Source organism: Sminthopsis crassicaudata, chromosome 6 (assembly GCF_048593235.1).
Source record: "Sminthopsis crassicaudata isolate SCR6 chromosome 6, ASM4859323v1, whole genome shotgun sequence".
NCBI classification, from domain to species: domain Eukaryota; kingdom Metazoa; phylum Chordata; class Mammalia; order Dasyuromorphia; family Dasyuridae; genus Sminthopsis; species Sminthopsis crassicaudata.
The window spans coordinates 164,240,397-164,260,960 of NC_133622.1; the positions used below are offsets into that span (position 1 = coordinate 164,240,397).

The following is a 20,564-nucleotide window of genomic DNA, read 5'->3' on the forward strand; positions in this document are numbered from 1 at the left end:
TAAAAAGTATATATGAAATATATAATCAGATAAGATAAGAAAGCTGAGGGGAATTAGAAAAGACTATATAGTTGCAGAGTTTTAAAGAAATAAGGGATTTTTAGAGGCAGAAAGTATGGATAGAGTTCATTCTAAGCATATAGTGTTCCAGTGAAGAGGAAGAGTGAGTACTTTATAGGAATGAAAGCAAAACTGGCTAATTTGGTTAGACTATAGAGTGCATAAAGGGGAGAAATGTATAATTAAACTGGAAGGGTACGTTTGTGCTAGATAGGAAGGACTTCGAATATTTGAGCTGAAGGGTTTGCATTTGGTCCTAAAGGATAAATGGTATGTTGGAAGTCAAATCTGTGCTGTGTCACTCATTTATCAATTTCGTTGAGGATGGCCTGGAGTGGAAAGATGGTGAAGCATGAAGACCATTAAAGGTTCTTTTACAGTAAGAGTGAGAATGAAAAAAGACCTGAACAAGGGTGGTGGTTGGGTATGGGGATATTACAGGAAATAGATGGAAAAATGTCAAGGTAGAATTGACAGTAGTTGTCAACTAATTACATATGAAGAGTAAGGGAGAATGAGGGTTTTAGAATGACTTGGCTTGTTTGGAAACTTGAGTAGATAGTTCACATCTAGTTTGAAATGTTTAAAAGGTGGTTGGTGATAGGGGTCTGGAGCTTCAGAAGAGATGCTATCACAGATGAAGAAACTGAAGCAGAATCCAGGATCACATAACTAGAAAGTGTCAGAGATCACATTTGAACTCAAGAAAAATGAGTCTTTTTGACTTCAGGGCTGGCACTCTGCACTATGACATCCCTAACTGCCCTTGAGGCTGAAGACCTAGGTTCAAACCCAGGAATGTTATCCGGATCGTATGAGATAATATTTGCAAAGTAACAAATGCTAGCTATTATTATTCGAGTAGGGAAAGGAAAACTAGCTAACTCTGGGGCCTAAGAGACCATAAAGGTAGAGAGATTTTCATTTGATGGGTCTCCAGTGTAGAATCTAAAAAGTTTGTTTCCTTCCCTAGTTTAGTGGTTTGGTAGCATGTATCTGTTTTATCCTTTATCAGTTTACTAAAAATGTTATTCAGCATAATGGCCAGCTGTTAATACACTTTTTGATGCTCCATGTCCAAGATTGATTTTCAGCAACTTTCAGGGAAAACTGCTAAATGTGGTAAATCAGAATTTTTGAGCTGATTCTTACAAACAATAACATTTGAATTGCCTGAAAGCTTGAAAAGCAAGCCCAATGAAATAGGTTCTTATGAGAATGCAAAGAAGCTGAAAGAAGTTTTATTTGAAAATAAATATACGCCCTCAGTTGCTAGATTGTTACCTATACCATGTTTTAGATTAATGCTTTTAAAGTATAATTGGGGAGTTGTTTTCTATACTTTTTGGTGATTTTATAAATGGATAATTTGAAAATAAGTATGGATGGAAAACAGATAATTCATTTTATATAACTAATTTGATTGACATTAATGAGAATTTGCATTGGGGTGGCTAGGTGGTGTAGTAGATAAAAGAATTGTTAGGTCTGGAGCAGGTAGACACATCATCCTGTGATCAATTTTGGCCTCTGATACTTAGTAGCTATGTGATATTTGAACTCAGGTCCTCCTGACTTCAAAGCTGGTGCTCTATCCACTGTGCCACCTAGCTGCTCCCCTCCCCCCAGTGTCTTTTCCAAGAAAAACACAAATGAGGACCCAAGAGTAAAACATGAAATGACTGAATAACAGCACATGTTCTATTACACTCAAGTTCTTCAGGGTCCAACTGACAAGCATTTTTTAAATTTCCAGTTTCTTGTTATCACAAAAGGTGCTGCTGTAATAAATATTTTAGTGCTTATGGGACCTTTTTTAAAAAATCATTAACCTCTGAGAGGCTCAGCTTAGCTTTAATTATAAATGGTATAGAGATTTTAGTCAAAGTTTTTGCATAATTCTAAATTGCTTTCCAAAATGGTTGTGCTGACTTAAGAGTTCCACGAATGATGTATGCTTGAGTCCTTTTAGTGCTTATATTCCCATAGCCTCTCCAACATTGACTATTCCCATTTTAACAATATGATGAGTATAGGTTATGTCACAAGTATAATAACATTGCACATAATTTCTGACTTTTCTTTTTATTGATTAGTTTAATTTTTTTTTCCTTTTTAAATGGGGTGGCTTTCTGGAGAAAGTGAGTGAGGGACATGGAAAAATTTTGTTGATATAAAAAATTTATTTTTTAGTAGTAAAGACCTTAATAAAAATTATTTTTATAAAAAGGTGTACACAAATGGTAGGACTTAGTTCTTAATAATACTTGGACAAGTTGTGAGATGAAGAAAACTAAGTTTGGTCCAGTTTGCTTCCTCAAAATAAATCCAGTTTTTCATTAGTGTTTAGGTTATTCTTTTCCCTCCCTCTTTCTACTAGATAAGTAATAGTAACATACAAAAGGCCAACGCAAAATACAATAAATTAAATATAAAAGAAAAGTTGATGGGCATATACAACATAAATTGGGGAAGTAGTATGACAGGCACCATGCAAAGCCCTTTACAAAGATTAAAGCACTTTACATCTCATTTGATTTTTATGACAATTTGGGAGGTAGGTGCTATTATCATTTGCATTTTACTGTCTAGGAAACTGAGGCCAACAAAAGTTAAGTGACTTTGCAGGGTCACATAACCAGGAAATGTTGAGGCCAGATTGATCTTCTTGACTCTAAAGCCCAGTGCTTTATTGCCTCATCTAGCTTTCCCAAATAGAAGCAGCTAACATATGTATGTGTGCATGTCTGTATATATAAAAGTTCGTGTGTATGTATTTTAACATTTATAGTCTTATTTCATTTTATGGGTGAGGAAACTGAAGCAGATAGATAAAAAGGCTTGCTAGAGTCACAGAACTAATAACTATCTTGAGGCTGGATTTGAATTCTTCCTCACTCCTTATTTATCAATCTATTCAGTTTGCTATCAATTGCCTAACAAAAGAAAAGGTGTTCAGATTCACTGGAAAGGTGATCCATTTTATACTGGACCTGCACAGTAAGGAAAGGGTTAGTGTGCCAGGTACTTTAACACTTTACAAATATCTCATAGAAAAATCAATAAAAATATTGCCAGCTAATAAGGTTTTTGATGACATTTAATAGCTTTTTATTTACAAGATATATGCATGGCTAATTTTTCAGCATTGACAATTGCAAAACCTTTTGTTCCAACTTTTCCCCTCCTTCCCCCAGATGGCAGGTTGACCAATACATGTTAAATATGTTAAATACAATATATGTATACATGTCCAAACAGTTATTTTGCTGTACAAAAAGAATCAGACTTTGAAATAATGTATAATTAGCCTGTGAAGGAAATCCAAAATACAGGCGGACAAAAAGAGGGATTGGGAATGCTATGTAATGGTTCATAGTCAACTCCTAGAGTACTTTCACTGGGTGTAGCTGGTTCAGTTCATTACTGCTCTATTGGAACTGATTTGCTTCATTTCATTGTTGGAGAGGGCCTTGTCCATCAGAATTGATCATCATACAGTACTGTTATTGAAGTATATAATGATCTCCTGGTCCTGCTCATTTCACTCAGCATCAGTTCATGTAAGTCTCTCCAGGCCTCTCTGAAGTCATCCTGCTGGTCATTTCTTACAGAACAATAATATTCTAGGACATTTATATACCACAATTTATTCAGCCATTCTCCAGTTGATGGGCATCCATTCGATTTCTAGTTTCTGGCCACTGCAAAGAGGGCTGCCATAAACATTCTTGCACATACAGGTCCCTTTCCCTTCTTTAAGATCTCTTTGGGATATAAGCCCAGAAGTAACACTAATAGATCAAAAGGTATGCTCAGTTTGATAACTTCTTGAGCATAGTTCCAAATCATTCTCCAGAATGTTTGATGGCATTTTTTTAATTAAAGCTTTTTATTTTCAAGACACATGCATAATTTTCAGCATTCACCTTTGCAAAACTTCATGTATCAATTTTTTCTCTATCCCTTACCCCAACCCTAGACAGCAAGTAATCCAATATATGTTAACCATGTAATTCTTCCATACATATTTCCACAGTTATGTTGCATAAGAAAAATCAGACCAAAAGGGGGAAAAAACGAGAGAGCAAAATGCAAATAACAAAAAATGTGAAAATACTATGTTGTGATCCACACTTAGTCCCTCTATCTCGGTGCAGATGGCTCTTTCTATCACAAGACCATTGGAACTAGCCTGAATCATCTCACTTTTGGGAGCCATGTCCTTTGATGGCATTTTAAAAAAAGCCATTCTTGAGATATATTTCCTCTAAACCATTTATTACACTAAAAATTGTTGGGGGTTCTTTTGCCTCTAGTCACCCATTTCAGGTCCTTATTTTTATAAAAGAAAAGAGGGGAAAGGTCAAATACATAACAGAGATTCAGAAGGAAATGTTATGTGAAAATTGAAGGCAGAAAAAAATAGAAGTGACATGGAAAGAGTAATACAACAGATCATCAGGCCAAAATGAAGCAAATGACTGGTTAGATTGTGACTTAGATCATAAAGTTGACTGAGGAAAGATCTTTTTAATCCAGATGCATTCCTGATCCTAATTCTGATCAATAAAGAACTGGTTGCCCTACCAGAAATACTATTGTAGTATCTGATAAAATAAGCAACTCTTACCATAGAATTGAACAGGTAAGAACCAGAGGTGCTGCCATGGCACTATCCAGGATTTATACAGGAAAGGGGAAGGGGTTGGAGGGGGGAAGGTAATACTCTGAAATGATGTTACCATTTAGGGTATAAACAGGAGTTGTCCCTAGGCAAAATTGTTACTTTTTTTCTTCAGATCTATTTTGTATGTACTTATCTTTCCCATCTTTTACCCTTTTCCTGTAACATCTGCCTGTTATTAAGGTATCTGTTGCTTTATGTTCATTCTCATAGACTTTCTAAACTATAAGAAAATGTTTTTTAAACACGTATCAGTTGATTACTTTAGTGTGAATGAATTTAGTGGATAGGTTTCACAATTTTTAGCATATATTCTCTAATTGTGCAATTACTTTTGAGTTTTATCTCTAATAAAGAAATTTTGGATGTTATGAAATCTCTCCATTGAGTAATATTAATAATAATACATTAAATTTAGGTGGAATTATGGGGAGGGAACTTCAGAATTCATTTAACCCTGCCTTTGTGGCTTGCCTAATCTTGGTGACTAGTGCAAGTCACTTAATCTTTCTGGGCCTTAGTTTCCATTTCTCTTTTAGGCTCTTCTTGAATCTAAATATATAATCCTAACTCCCTTCTACCTGGGAAAAAGCAGTTAGCTGCAGCAATGAAAGAGCTTGTATCTGCCTTGAAATTTGTGAGATTTGGTTTCATTAAAAGGAATAATATGTGTAAAGCACTTTCCAAATATAAACCAGTATTATATGTATGTTATAAATTTGTGTTAACATTTATTAAAAATTTGAAAAAAAAATTTTATGGAAGACTTAGTTTTGGGAGCAAATTTATTCAGTGAAAATCCTAATGAAGTCCAAGGCAATATACTTTAGTCCAAGTACATGTAACTTTAAAGCAGTACTGTTTGGAAGTCCCTGAAACTTCACCTTATACCTCTGTCATGGGATTATAAATAAGAAAAGAATTTTTTGTTTATTTTGTTAATTTGGGTCAGCTCTGATGTAACTTTAACAAAGAACTTCCAATACCAAACATTAAGATAACATAAATAGTTGAGATTGGACAGAATGTAAAATCCAAAAAGATTTATTTTGGCTCTTTTAGTGTAATTAAAAACAAAACAAAACAGTGCAAATATATTTCATATTAGAATCTTTATATAGGAAAATCTTTTGTACAGTTTACTTGTTTAGAAATGTACATACCCTTTTAAGGGAAAATTCTAAATAGAGTTAATTTAAGCAAATAATTAACAGAAAAGCACATAGGTGTTAATGGTGCTCCAGTAAGTTTTGTTTAAAGATGAAGAGAGATGGATGAAAGATTTTCTCACATTTCTCATCTTCCATAATTTTCAAGCTGAGCACTTTTAGCTTATCAAATTTCTCTAAATCAGTCTGAATCAGTCAGACATGGAGTTTCTTCATTATTTTTCTTCATTTTCTTAGTAGTTACGTGTCCCCCCTCATACACACAAAGAGCATTTCTAGTAACATCCTAGAATATGAGAAAATTCTAAATGATTACTTTTAGAACTGGCCTCCTTTTCTGTGTCTTGTTTTGTTGTGTGCATTTAAAAAATATCAGTGTTATACATACCCTCTTCCCCCTAAATCTTGTTCCCCAAATAAAAAAAAAGGTGGGGGAAATATTTATAATAAGTGAAGTTAGGCAAAACATCTATAGAGCCATATCCAAAAATGATGTCTCAGCCCGTTGTGTTCATTATTTATCTGTCGAAGGAGGGTAATAGTATGCTTCTCATAGATTCTCTATGGTCATTGGTCATTGCATTGATCAGAATCCAAAATTGTTTTTCTTTATTTTGCTGCTGTCTTTGTATAACTTGTTCTTCTGATGCTATTCAGTCTTCACAAGTTCACATTATGTGCTTCTCTGAAATTCTTGGACATTTCTTATAATTCAGCAAAGTTCTGTTACATTCCTGTATCATAATTTGTTCAGCCATTCTCCATTTTTCTGAGGTAATCTTAAGAGTCTAGACATTCCTGCCCTCCCTTCCTTTCCATCCTTTTCTTCCCCCTTCTCCTTTCTTTGTTGTTTTCCATACTCAATCCCCCAGTCCTCTCTGGGTGATGTCTTTCTTCATCATAAAACTATTGGAACTGGCCTGAATCGTCTCATTATTGAAGAGGCTACTAATGTCTCTTGACTTTTGGATTGAGATGCTGGTTATAGTTTGCCTCTGGTAGTGCTGGACTTGCCTTTGACCTGACTTTTTGTCAATTTTTTTTTTTTTTGGGGGGGGGGAAGTCACTGCATTTCTTGATACTTTACTTGATCTGATTTGGTGAATTTTAGTTTTTCTTCTAAATTAGATAAAAATGAATGGCTTGGTCTGACACTTCAGATTATCATTTTTGCTGGAAGTTGAACCTTACACATTCAGAGAAGGGAGACAGGAGTCATGATACAAATGCAGAGGATAAGGTCAGCAAAAGGTGAAGAAAAATTTGCAGGAAAGAGAAGTCACTTGTACTTTGAGGTAGGGTCAAAATTTTTCATTAAATTTTTTTTCCTTCAGGATTTATTTTGATTTCCCTCACTTATATGGTATTCTGTTACTTTATGAAGCACAGTTAATGTGAAACCATCTTAACAGCAAAGAGAAGCAAAATGGCATTATTCTTGTGTAGAATGTTACATCTGATGGCAGACTATCCTGCAAGTTTAAACAAGTCTTTGTTCAGTCTTTCTTTTGTCATTTAAAAAATGTAGGTAGGATTCTGGTTCTGGACTTATGCAGGTGGGAGTCATTTTGGCCAGCATTTCTTCTTCTCCCCTCTTCCCTCCCTATCCTTATTTCCACATTGGTTGAGAACCAAATAAGTCCTATTGTTGTTTTTTGTTTGTTTTGTTGATGGCAAAATTGCAGAACTATACATTGCATGTGGATCATTTCAGCTAAGATTGCACTTGGTATATATTTTTTTTATTATAGCTTTTTATTTACAAAACATATGCACGGGTACTTTTTCAACATTAACCCTTGAAAAAACCTGTTTCAGCTTTTCCCCTTTTCCCCCCCCAACCCCTCCCTTAGATGGCGCCAGGTAATCCAATACGTTAGTCATATTTTCAAAAATTGATGAAAAAAAGATGAAATTTAGTGGTAGATCCTTTTCACTATAAAGATCTACCACTAAATTTCATCTTACAATATGCGAAACTTTAATGCCTTTTCTCGTAGTTTCTATTTATTGTCCTGTATAGAGCTTGTTTATCTACATTCTCTCTGCAGTTAACATTTTTTGCCTTTTTTTTTTTTTTTTTTTACTTAATAAATGCTTATAAATGACAAATTGGTCATGATAAATGGAAGCTTATCAGGCACTTAAATTTTCTAACTTTAAGTGCTCTACAAGGAGTGTCTAGTTTTATATACTGTGTATTTTGTATGGTATGTGTGTTGTATTTAAAGTGGAAAAAAATAAAGAATTGGGATTTGTATGTACGTGAAATTAACTTCAAAATATGCCCTGATTATCTTCAAACATTTTTTTCCAGGAATTGTTAGCCACCTTGATATGTTTCACTGGAAATAAAAATTGTACAGTCTTTAACTAAATACCAACTCATATAGTTAAGATGTGTAGCAGATTTCCTCACCCGTTATTATTCTGCCTCTTCTATTATACTACAGGGCTCTGCTATGGCTAGATTGCTTCGAAACCCAATTTGAATTCTTTTATTTAGCTTTGAAGCTTAATAAATTAAATAGCATTTTGAGAAAGAAGGGATACTTATATTTCCTTAAACTGTTGAATTAATATTAATAGTGGCATAAAAGAACCCCTATTTTCTTGACTTAGTTTAGTTACCTTAACAGAAGTTCCTTTCAGAATAGAGCTACTGTCTCTTTAAAAAAAAAAAAAAAAAGCCCGCTCCGAGTCCCCCTGCTCTTTTGGTAGATGCCTGGCGAGGCCACTGGAAGCTGCTTTGCCCGTAATCGAACATTCCATTTCCTGTTCCCTTGCTGCTGACACAGGAGTGTTCCTGCTGGCAGTGATCTAATCATAGTGCAGTAAGAAACATGGCAGTTTGATAAAACATGGTGGAGACAGCGGCTGAAATGGAAGCATATGTTCTAGAAGACATTCTTGAGGTAGGGCTAGGTTTGTGAATTGAAACGAAGTCAAAATCTTAACAAAGAAATCTTAGAAAATGGATTATTAAAAAAAAAAAATTAACAGGTTTGAGGAAGAAAAAGAACTTAGGTATAAAAGCAAGAGTCAGATCTTTTTAAAATAAATGTATTGTTGCTTATTTTTCAGATCACTGAATGAACGTACAATTAATGTTAGTGTTTTCTGTTAATTTTGAATGTTGCATATATTATGAAAGGGGGAGGGGAAATCACTTAATAAAATATCACATGCTGTTGTTGACCTTTAGGTTAACTTACTAACCTACAAAACAGCAATGTGCAAAGTAACATCTATATCTTCCAGTTAATTTACCTATCAAGACCTAAAGTTATCTTCATAGTTAATTAAAAACAGCTATTTGTGATTGCTAAAGTAAGCTATTAAATCTTTCATTCCAGTTATTTAAATTAGCTGGAACATTTTTGTCTAAAATAATAAAGTTTAAAGTTTCAAAACTTTAAATTTTTTAAAGTAATTTAAATCATTTAAAATCAAGAAACATTTTGATTTTTTTTTTTTTTTTTTTTTTTTTTTGCCCCTCCTGGGGGAGAGGAGTTCCTCTATTGAAAAATCACTTATAAGTTGTGCTCTCCAGTCACCAGAATATTTTATCAAATTCATCTATTCTCCCCCCCTACCCTCTGAATCAATTTTGAGAATCTGTTTTAACTACTTTTCGTCTATTTAAATATGTGTCACTTAGTGAATCTCATATAGTGAAACTGAATTGGTTTAGGCCTTCTCTATAGTTCACACTATGTATTTTTGTCTGCTGGAAAATTCTTTTTCTTTATACTGTCCATTAAAAAGAAAAACAAAAGACTGATGATGTTGATTTTTCTTAATTACCATTCTGCTGCCCTGAGAAAAGTATTTCTCTAAGGGTTGAAGGTTGCAAAGAGAAAACAGGCTGGGTTGATGGGTAAGAAAAAATAGCGGATGCGCATTATCAAGGGCTGCATGATCAATGAGCATTTTCTGGAGGCCCTGGGTGAGTGCTTGGAGCTGACATTGCAGTAAGATCCTTATGGTTGCTCTGCAGGATTGAAAACTGATTCCATTGTGTTATCTCCTTACAGATATTTCCCAGTACCCTCCCCTCATTTCCAAAAAGCTCTTATTTGTTTCTAGTAGAATTTCATTTTCTGTTTTTTTTCTGACTGCTTTCCTCATCCACTGTTAATGAATTTTTTTTTAGCAGGGGATATGGTTAAATTATCTGCTTACAGATAGGTGAAAAGACCCACATTGGGTGTGTTCACTGAGCAACTTTCAGTGAATCTATATTAGATGCTTATTTTCCCATGTTTACTTTTGAGTATTGCTATTCTTGTGCATTTGAAGTACAGATTTGAGTGATTTCCTTAATTGTGAATTTCACATTAAACATTTATTACAATGATTTAATTTGATTAGTTTTGTTCCATCTAATGGATTTCCTTTATTTTAAGTAATTTCCTGTTAATTTGCTTAACTTTGTTTAATAATTATCTCTTTAATTGAATATTTAGTGCAATGCTGAATTAAAAATTTCCAAAATTAGAAAGCTTTTTTTCCCTTAACATCTGTAAATAATTATAAGTTAGTTTTTTTGTTTTTTTTTTGCACAGATGTATCAGTTAGCCAAAAGTGTATCTCATACAATAAGGAAACATGTTTAAATTTTGTTTCTTAAGCCATTAAGAGTAATCTGAATTTTTTTGAAATGAGTTTTTGACTAGTAAGCAGTTTTATATCATTTTGAAAAGTGCTTTAATTTTTTATTTGACTCCCAACAAATATTTTTAAAATCCTATTTTACTGATATGGTGCTGTAGAGAAGCAGTCTTTCTGATACCATGTCCAGTCTTCTATTGTGCCATTTAATTGTTCAATGAGTAGTGAAAAACATTCATTGCCAGGGAAAGAATCTCCGATGTTTGGGGAATGAGGGTATTTTAATATTAGTCTTTACCAGTTTTTGACTTTTTGTTTTCCCATTTTATCTACCCTCTCTGGACAACTATTCCCTATAATAAAAGGGGGGGGGGGATTCCCAAAACTACACACCTATCCTATCCAAAAAGTCTGACATTGTTTGCCTCAAGTTCTGAAAAAGAAAAGTTAATTTTAAATAGTGAGTTTTTCTTCTTGAAACTTGTAGACATTGCTTTTCAGAAATTCTGATATTCCTTAGATCATTCATAAATATTTAGTAAAATTTACTTCTTATATTACAATTTTCTTTTTAAAACAGCTTTTGGCTTTTAAAAAAATAATTTTTAATTCCAAATTATTTTTTTTCTCTGCCACCCTTTTCCAAAGCTCATCACAAATATGCATACAAATTCCCACAATAGACATGTCCAAAAAAATTAAAAGGAAAAGAATGCTGTAATCTGCATTCAGGGTTTATCTCTATTCTTTCTGGAAGTGAGGCCTTTGGAATTATAGTTAGTCTCCATTGTTGTTCAGAGTTGTGCCCTTAGAGTATTGTTATTGTGTATAAATTGTTCTCCTAGCTTAACTTCATACACATCTCCCCATATTTTTCTGAAAGTTGTCATTTCTTAAAGCATCACCACCATACCTTTCTTATACATATACTTGCTTAGTTGATGGGCATCTTTGCCACCAGAGTTAAAATAAATATTTTTGTACATATGAGTGCTTTCTTTCTTTGATCTTTTTGGGGGTACATGTAGACCACTAGTAGTAGTTTCACTGGGTCAGAGGGTATACCCAGAGTTTAATTACTTTTGGGTATATAGATCTTTGGGGCATTGCTTTCCAGAGTGGCTGGATCACTTCACAACTCTATTAACAGCATACTTGCTTATTCTTTTAAAAGCTTCACATTGTACCTTTAACATACACTTTTAGACTATATGTCTAGACATGTCTTGAAACAGAACCCTTTAGAATAGTTGGAAGAACATAAGATGAAGACTTGGCAAAAGACTTGATAGCTAAGTCACTTATGTTCTTTGAACATCATCCTTTTTCCCCTAAGGGTTATTTATCAATTTGCTCATAAAAATTTATTTCTGACTTTACCCCTCCATTTCAAATGAGAAATATCATTTAAAAATTAGAACAAGAAAATGAGGATTGCATATGAAGCTGCTACACTGTTCTATATCTGAAAAGTATCAGTTTTTAAAACTGTCCTTCCTTTATATACCTTTAAAAAAAAGCTTAAAATGACACTTTTTTTTTTTTAATCCTCATCTCAAATGAGACTAATGATATCATTAATCTGAACTAATGACTACTGAACAGTACCTTTAAGTACAATAAACATTTGTTTGATTTTACTGGCACTTTAGTTCTTTGTGGACATTGGCTCATAGATTTAGAGTTTAAAGATCTTTTAGAGATCACTTACTTCCATACTTTTACAGTTGAGGAAAGGAAATGAAAGTCATTAGAATTTGGGATTTGTCCAAGATCATTCAAACTCATCTCATTTGATTCTCAATCAAGAGTTTTTCCCCCCTTTGTGTGTGTGTGTGTGTAAATAAAATTTTATTCTCTGAAAATCTTTGTTTATGAGTAGAAAAATGTTTTTTCACTATTTCCTGTTTTCTTGGAAGGTAGTAGGGAAGCTGTCAAGACAGTGAGAGAGACTAAAGAATTTAATTAACATAACATTTGAATATTAATGTGAGATCTGGATGGTCATCCATGTCTCTGTTCCAATATTCCTGAGACTTTACTCTCACCAGCTGATCAGTGACCTCTTGTAGCTTTATTTATCACATCTTTTTAGATGATCATAGCATCCACAATTTCAAAATTGATACCTCAGAAGCAGCTAGAACTCTACACACTTTTTACAAACTACTTTTTTTTTCATCCCCCATAGCCAATCAATCAGTTTCCAAATCTTGATTTTTACCCCTGGAAGCAGTGCTCACATCCATCTCCTCCTATCCACTTACATGACAGGGCCTCATAATTTCTTGTCTGAACTATTGCAATAGGCTCCTAATTGATCTTCCTGCTTCAGGTTTCCTTATACAAGGACAACCTCCACAACGCTGACTAAGTGATTTCCCATAAGTGCAGATCTGTCTTTCTAAACAGCATCAACTCCCTATTGCCTGTAGAATAAAATACAAACTTTTTTTGGCTTTGAAAGACTTTGTTTTCCTAGCCTTTACAACTGATGCATATGCATTCCTTTGTTTTTACATCATAGAATTCCTCATCTTTCCAGACTTAACTCAAGCATTGTAAAGACAACTGTAAAGAACACTGATTCTTTGCAGGTGTCTTCCTGATTGTTAGTGTTCTCTTAAATTACTTGTCTTTCCAGCAAATTAACATTACAGAATCTTCTAAGCCTTTTCTGAGAGTGACTTTTGTAAATATTCAAGTTTCTTATGATTAGGACTTAAAATGTTTTCCTTTATTTTATAGTGTTGCTTTAAATTATTCCGGTGTTCCTCACAGGGGATATGTATGTTTGGAATTTTTGCACGTGTAAGAGATGAAGGCCTTCACTTCTTGTACCTTGATGAAAATATAAATTAGTGATGATATAACATTGTCATTCTCATGGTACTAAATTAAATATTAGCTGTTTGCTTACTGTTTAACCTTGTTAAGTGAAGTTGTCTGGCATAGATAGAGTGTGTGTGTGTGTGTGTCTTTATATTCCTTTTCTCTTCCATTAGTAATAGACAATGGATACTCCTATCCTTTGGGATGGGATGCATGCACTATTTTTTTAGTCAGAGGCCCTTGGTGGACCTATTAAACAACCTTTCTGGATCTCAAATTCTTCATTTGTAGAGTGAAGACCTAAATGCTCTATAAGAACTATAAAGAGTAATGTGGATTATTTTTTCACCATATCTATATTTACCCATACTACTATTCAAAATTTAGAAAGTTTTAAAGCCAGGACCCTTTACTTTCAGCATGATCTTCATGTGATATTAGCCAACCAACTTCTCTCTGAATCTGGCACAACTACTTGGAGTTCATTCTAAGTGCCTTGATTCTGTAATGGCTGACCAAAGTCTGGCATTAGTTGCACTCAGATGTGCCAAAGCTTCTTCACTTATAAGAGGAAAAGAACAGTGTGATCACTTTTTCCTCATTGTTCTCCAGAGAATGGTAGACTTCAAGGATTATTTTGTTCATATGATTCTGTATTTTTATTAAGTCATATAAACCTCCAGTTAGGTGTCAAACTTTCAGCTTGCCCAACCAGACTACAATATAATTCAGGAAAATGCTTAATTTTTCTCCCCCCCCCCCCCAAATAAAAATGCAACAAAAATTATCTTGTTGTGAGAGGTTCTTTTTCTATTTGAGTTTGACACCACTGTTTAAGATAGGGCATCTTGAATTTCTTGTGCCTAACAATGATTTGATAGTGATACTTGCAGAAGGGCATTTGGATAGCAATATCTATGTGACATGTAAACAGCTGAAAACTTGAACAAAGATGATAATATGGAGAGGAATCTGGAAAATGAAAAAAATTCAAATTCTTATTTAGCAATTGAAAATAAAAGTAAAAAGGATTAAAATGACAGAGTGAGTCAAAGCAATATAAAGAATAAAATAAGAGTTTAGCCATCAGTCAAATTAGAAATCCCTTGAAGATGAAAGGTTGATGTGAAATTTTTATTTTGGTCCATATGTTATCAAGAGATTGAAGACGGTGACAATATGTTAAACCAAAAAAGAAAGAAAGCTTGCATGCCGTTAATTTAAAAAAAAAAAAAAAATGAGTGATAGAACAAATAGCAAAGGAAGGAATTGGGAACCAGATAAAAGTTTTTTGACTCAAATTCTTCTGAATTACTAGCCTTCTTTAGAATCTGCTTTAATAGAGGGCATCCAACCTTTTTTCCCAGAGATGAGAACATTTGTGACGTGTATATGTAGACCCAATTATGTGTTTGCACTTATTTCTCCCCCATATGTAAGTAGATATATAATATCTACTTTTTATAATTCGCAAAGACAAATGTAAAACTTTTCCTGATCTGATGGAATTTGCATTCTAATTTGGGAAACAACATGTATATAGAGATTATTTACAAAATAAATACCTAATTTTGGGAAGGAATGTACTAGAACAAGAAAGACCCATATGAAAGGTGGTGCTCAAGTTCAGTCTTTTTTCTGGAGGGGATTAGGAGTGAGGCTGTTGTATTTTCTGTATCATGTTGTTTGTCCTACATTTATGTACCACATATTTGTATAACTATTCTGTTGATAGGCTACTACTCTAGTCATTTGCCATGATTCATGTAATGCCAAAAATGTCTTTTATTGGAGAATGAAGATAAATTAGGAGTTTTTGAAGATAGGTTGAAAATGAGATTGACAATTTCAAGGGTGGAAAAAAAAATCTTGTGATAAACCTAGTAGGAATAAGTATTGTCACTTAATTTTCATAATTCCAAATTCCTTTCCATATTCTGATCTTCGGTTTGACTATCTTTTGTCATGATACTTTAGTTGTTTGATTTGGCTCTTGGCTCCTTTTTTTTTTTTTTTTTTTTTTTTTTTTTTTTTTCAGTATGCCTCCAGGAAAAATATAAATTCTGCTATTTAGTTTTTGATGATAGTTCTCTTTCTAACCTTATTGTGCATTCTGCACTCCAGAAAAACCAGTTTTCTTTTTGATACTACAATCCTTCTGTTTTTTACACTAGCTGTCCCACATGCTTGCAGTGGGACCTCTGCCTTATTGATTCCCTAGGTTTCTTTAAGATACAACTTATTTGCAAGAAACCTTTCCTTAACAATGTGGTGCTGCCTCCTCCCTCTCATTGTCTCTTTTTCTGTACAAACTATTTTAACTACCTATATGTTTTTGTATTGTCAGGAAGACCTGAGTTCAGAATTTACTGTGACTCCATCACTTTACACTCTTATCTGCTTTATATATTTTATATAAATGTGGTATAGCACACACTTCCTGGGGGTGTTGTGAAGATCAAGTGAGGTAATAATTGTACTATTGTTGATTAATTGATACTAACCTGTCTTATTGTAGGCTTTCAGAAAAGTGTTGTGGTATAGTCTATAACAAAACTCAGGAGGTTAATGAGACAGATTCCTCATTAATTAATAATTACAAAAAGCCCTATTTTTATCTGATGTTCAGTAATTCACACTATATTACATGGAAAAAACAATGACAAGTCTTCAGAATTTTCCATCTGAACTCAGATGAATAGTAAGAGATAATTTAAGCAACATCTCCTAAATCAGAACTCAGTAACTATATCAGAACTCAATAAATAAACAAAAGAAGAGTAGAATTTTATATGCTTTATCTTTTTTGTTCCCTGACTGTGAGACATATTAGGGCTTGGTTAGGTTAAATAACTTGTCTCATTAGGTGACTTTCACATACAGTGTCAAAAATGAGATTTGTACCCATTCTGTGCAGCCCATTCCCCATTTCTCAAAAGGCAGTTTCAGGGAATTGCAATATTGATTTGTTCTTTCCCCAGTCACCACTATTGTGACTATTATTATGTATAGTAATAGTCCACTGTCCCATGCAGGCTATATACTATAAGGCTATATAGGATATAGATGTGGATATATATTACTGGTATATCTGTCATTACTTTGTCCAGTCAAAAAATTGCCTTTTATTAAAAATAAGAATTACTGATCCTATTGTAAGGGGAGAAAATGAATGATTTTGGCCATTTTTAAAAATGGGTATATTCCAAATTATAATTAGTAATTGAAAAGAGATTCATAAATGGCACACCATGTAAAATTCAATTCCACAATAGTATTCCTTAGTGTAGAGGGATAAAGAATTGTTTTTGTTTTTAAAACTTGAAGGGTACTTAAAAATTATTCAGTCCTTCATTTTCAAAACTTCTACTTTTAATAGTTAAATAATAATTTTAATAAGCTTAATAATTAACTATTTATTAATTGCCATTTTAAGCAATTAAGGTTAATTAAAACTTTTAATAGTTATTTCAGTTAATAAATTGAGCTACACAAAGACTTTTACACTGTTAAGTGGTAGTACCAGCATTGTTGCCATTTTCCCTTAAGAGGCTCTGATTATTACTGCATGTCTAGCAGTGACTTTTAGGCCTCAATTACTTTTCAGATTGGTTGGCTTTTTTTCCAATTATTCATTTTTGTTGCCTGTCTAAAAGTTTTAGTTTGCATTTATCTTATTAGTGATTTGCTACACAATTCTCTTCTTTTTGAGAACTATCTGTTCATATCCTCTGATCTTTTAACTATGTGGGACATTTTAAAGAGAAATGATTCAGTTATAGTCCCAAGATACCCACTGTGCCTCCTCTGACTTGGTGGAAGAGGGGTAGGGGGGATGTGGAACTAATTCCTTTGTTTAAAATAAATAAATAAATAGACAGATAAATAAATAAATCCTGCAGGCTTCCAATTTCTACTTAATTCTCCAATGACAGACACAGACCCACTAAATTATAATTTTGTATTATGAAAAATGGGCACCTACCAATTTTCACAGATGATTTTCAGTTCTAATGGTAGCTGTTAATTTGAAACTCTGGTGTTCCTGTTGTGAAACCTGAATGACTGAATTTTCCCCTTTTTTTTCCCATTGAAAAAAAAGCAAGATTTAATCCTGGCTGCCCTTGATTTTCCTTTAAAAAAGAGATCAGATCCTCTTTTTCTATAGAAAGAGCTGTGAAGGGAACTGTGTTGCTGAACGATAATGATTTAGCATTTCCCTTGCAAAGTGAGCACCCTCCTTGTTTAGAAAACGCAGGGTGAGGAGATAAAATATCCAAAAATGACAAATCATGTCATAAAAGGAGATAGAACAGACACACAAGTAGCTAACAGGATTTGTTGAAGAGAAGTGCCTGCAGAGAGTTACCTAGATCCTATCTGTTCAGGAAATCAGCATTAATAGGGAAGATTCTGGGGAAGTATGGTATCTGAGTTGAAATAATATAGTATTTATCAAGCCTTAAGTATAGGGTTTGATGTTTATATGTAGGCATATTTCTGTCACTTAGCTTCTATTTTTGAACTTATTCTATTAAATCATGAGGTCCCTCTCACTGATAATATAGCTTCCCTGTAACTTCCTGTTAGTTTCAATTCCAAGGCCAGAATTCCAGAGAAAAAGTATTGTTACTTTCAGTTATGATATATGACATGGTTCCATTCCTTTCTTCTGGCTATGGGGTCAGTATATCAAGATCATCTTAAAATCTGGTGTTCAGAATTGAATTCAGGTTTTCAAAGCACTTATATTCAGAGCAATATATTGTCATCCTCATTTTACAGAGGAGGAAACAGGTTGAGAGATGATGAAATGACAGGTTGTATCTGCATACAGTTTGTGAAGAGGGTGATTATTTTAGAGTGTATTGTCCCAACTGATTATTCAGATTATATTTCTTGCAAGTGCAAACTTGTTGTGTTCTTTTTATGTGAATAGGGAAGATTTTAGTGTTAGTAATAATTTTTTCTCTAGAATAGGGTCCCTAATCTTAATGAATGGGTATGATTTCAAACTGAGAGCTGTTGAAGATCTTATCTTAAAAAAGACCAAGTCTCACATTGCATCTAGGGCCATCTTCAGTCGAAATGTTTGAGCACAGGCAAAATCTGGGTCACCTGGAGCTGTTCCATGGAGGGGCCTAGCTGTTCTTTAGACCCTGGTTTTTTCTACCTTGCCTGAGTCTCTAGTTCTGAGTGCTGGGTGTGAGATGAGAGATCTGAGGCTCTTCGATTGCAATTAAGTTAGTTATACTTTTTTTTTTTTTTCTGATTTGATAGCATTATTATAAATTCCATAGTTAATAGTAAAAAAGTAAACTTTACATTTAGACCTATGTACTTCCATGAGAAATTTTGCTATCACCTATATTTGAGCTTTTTCTTTGCCTCAGGTACGGCTGAAACTGAGCAATTTAAGTAATGGAAAGTAGACAGCACATCATGAACATCATGTGTGGAGGACAGAAAAATATTTTCATTTCTGTTATTTTCTATTCTCATGTATTGTGATTGAGGTGTACTTGTGTTAAGTTAAAATTGTATTTGTCTGGTTACTTTGATGAGGTGAGAGTTGTTACTTTGTACTTGGACAAACAGGATAAAGCAATCTCCAGCCTCATTTGAGTGAGTGATCAAACACCTTCTCTTCTCTCACCCTCTCTTTGAGATCTGTCCTTGACACAGATACAAGTGAAAATGTAATTTCTCCTTTAGCCATCATCTTGATGAGGCTTGATCTGTTGGCCTTGACTGGAATTCTCTCATCTCAGATTTTCATCCCTCCCTCATTATTTTTGACTTCATAGCATTTTAATTTTAATTTATCCCTTGTATAGATTAATGGGTAAGGGATTGTCCTACTACCATAAATCCACACATCCTTCTTTACCTCTACTTTTCCCTATCTTTTTTTTCCTCCTGAGGGAATTGGGCTAAGTGACTTATCCAGGGTCACATAGCTAGGAAGTGTTAAATGTATGAGCCCAAGTTTGAACTCAGATCCTCCCGATATCTAGCTGCCCCACAAAATTTTAACAGACAGAATACTTTAAAAGATACTTGTTTGGAGTTCATTTTGTGTATGTGTGTGTGCGCACCTATGCACATGCTTATGCCAAGTGTGATTTTAGTGGATTTTTTTGGGGGTGGGGGTGGTCTCTGCTCTCTAGCTATATGATCTTAGGTAGGTCACTAGATCTCTCTGACCTCATGGTGTTAACATGTTCTCTTCTTGCATGATTAATTATTATAATAAATAATTATCCATCATAACTCCCTTAACTTGTGATTATAGCCATCCCAAGACAAGCAGACTATCTACTTCTTGCTAGTTATTCAATTTACATTTCTTGCAAATCAAACCTTAATTGGATTCATTTGGAGTGAATAGATTTCAGTGTTTGTTGATTTCCTCTTTAAAACATGGAATGAATGTGTACTTACTTACCTGTACTCTTTCACTCTTATCTTTACTCAACTTTTTAAAAAGTTTCTTTTGTGATACCATTATCTTCTTCTTTAAATGGAATAGTAATTATTTTCCTTAACCCTACATAGAAAACTGCTCCTCCAATGTCCTTGGCCTTCCTTCCTCTCCAATAGTTCATGGAAATTTGAGATCTCTTTGGCTTTAGGTCTCTGAAGCTTAATTAGGAGTGATTAACCTACTATAGGCATTTTGGTAATTAAAATATTAGGTAAATGTTTAGGTAATTTAAAACATTTTTTCATCCCTCTTCCCAATTTTGTAAATCCCTCCCTATTTTGTAAATATTCTTCATTCATTGTTTGCACTCTGGACTATACTTGGTGATACTGCAGTGGTAATGCAGGTGTCCCTTGCAGCAGCTGCCAGTGCTGTGGAAATAATGTGTTCAGCATCTAATGTAATTTTCAGGCATTTCATCAATTATATAGGACTGACAATTTTTATTAGTAGAATATCTGAAACATAAAGTTATGCTTCTTTGTTGAAAATGTCAGTATTTGAGTGTCTGGTGAAATCTGCCAAGATTGGCAAATGATTACTTCTCCCATCCACTTCAAGGCATGTGGCTAATTCCTATTCCTTAGAATTACTGAGAAAATCTAATCTAAGGAATCTAAGGAAATGGTGGGAGAAAGTGACTTTTGGAGGAATCATTGTAATCAAAACTAGAGGCCAGCCTCAAAAGAATGTCCCTTTTTAATTCGGCAGTGTC

General features: G+C 33.8%; 1 protein-coding gene across 5 annotated transcripts in view; it reads left to right on the forward strand.

The window, feature by feature from the left end:
• The window catches only part of ANKRD17 (ankyrin repeat domain 17), a 135,825-nt gene that overhangs the window by 22,718 nt on the left and 92,543 nt on the right, over nucleotides 1-20,564 (forward strand). Inside the window, exon 1 of one of the 5 annotated variants that reach the window (XM_074272897.1) lies at nucleotides 8,692-8,831. The exons of the other annotated variants lie outside the window; for them this stretch is intronic. Within the exon in view, the coding sequence (XP_074128998.1) occupies nucleotides 8,778-8,831 (54 nt within the window). The 5' untranslated portion in view covers nucleotides 8,692-8,777. Of the gene's footprint in view, nucleotides 1-8,691; nucleotides 8,832-20,564 lie in introns of those variants that run through there. 5 annotated transcript variants of the gene reach the window in all.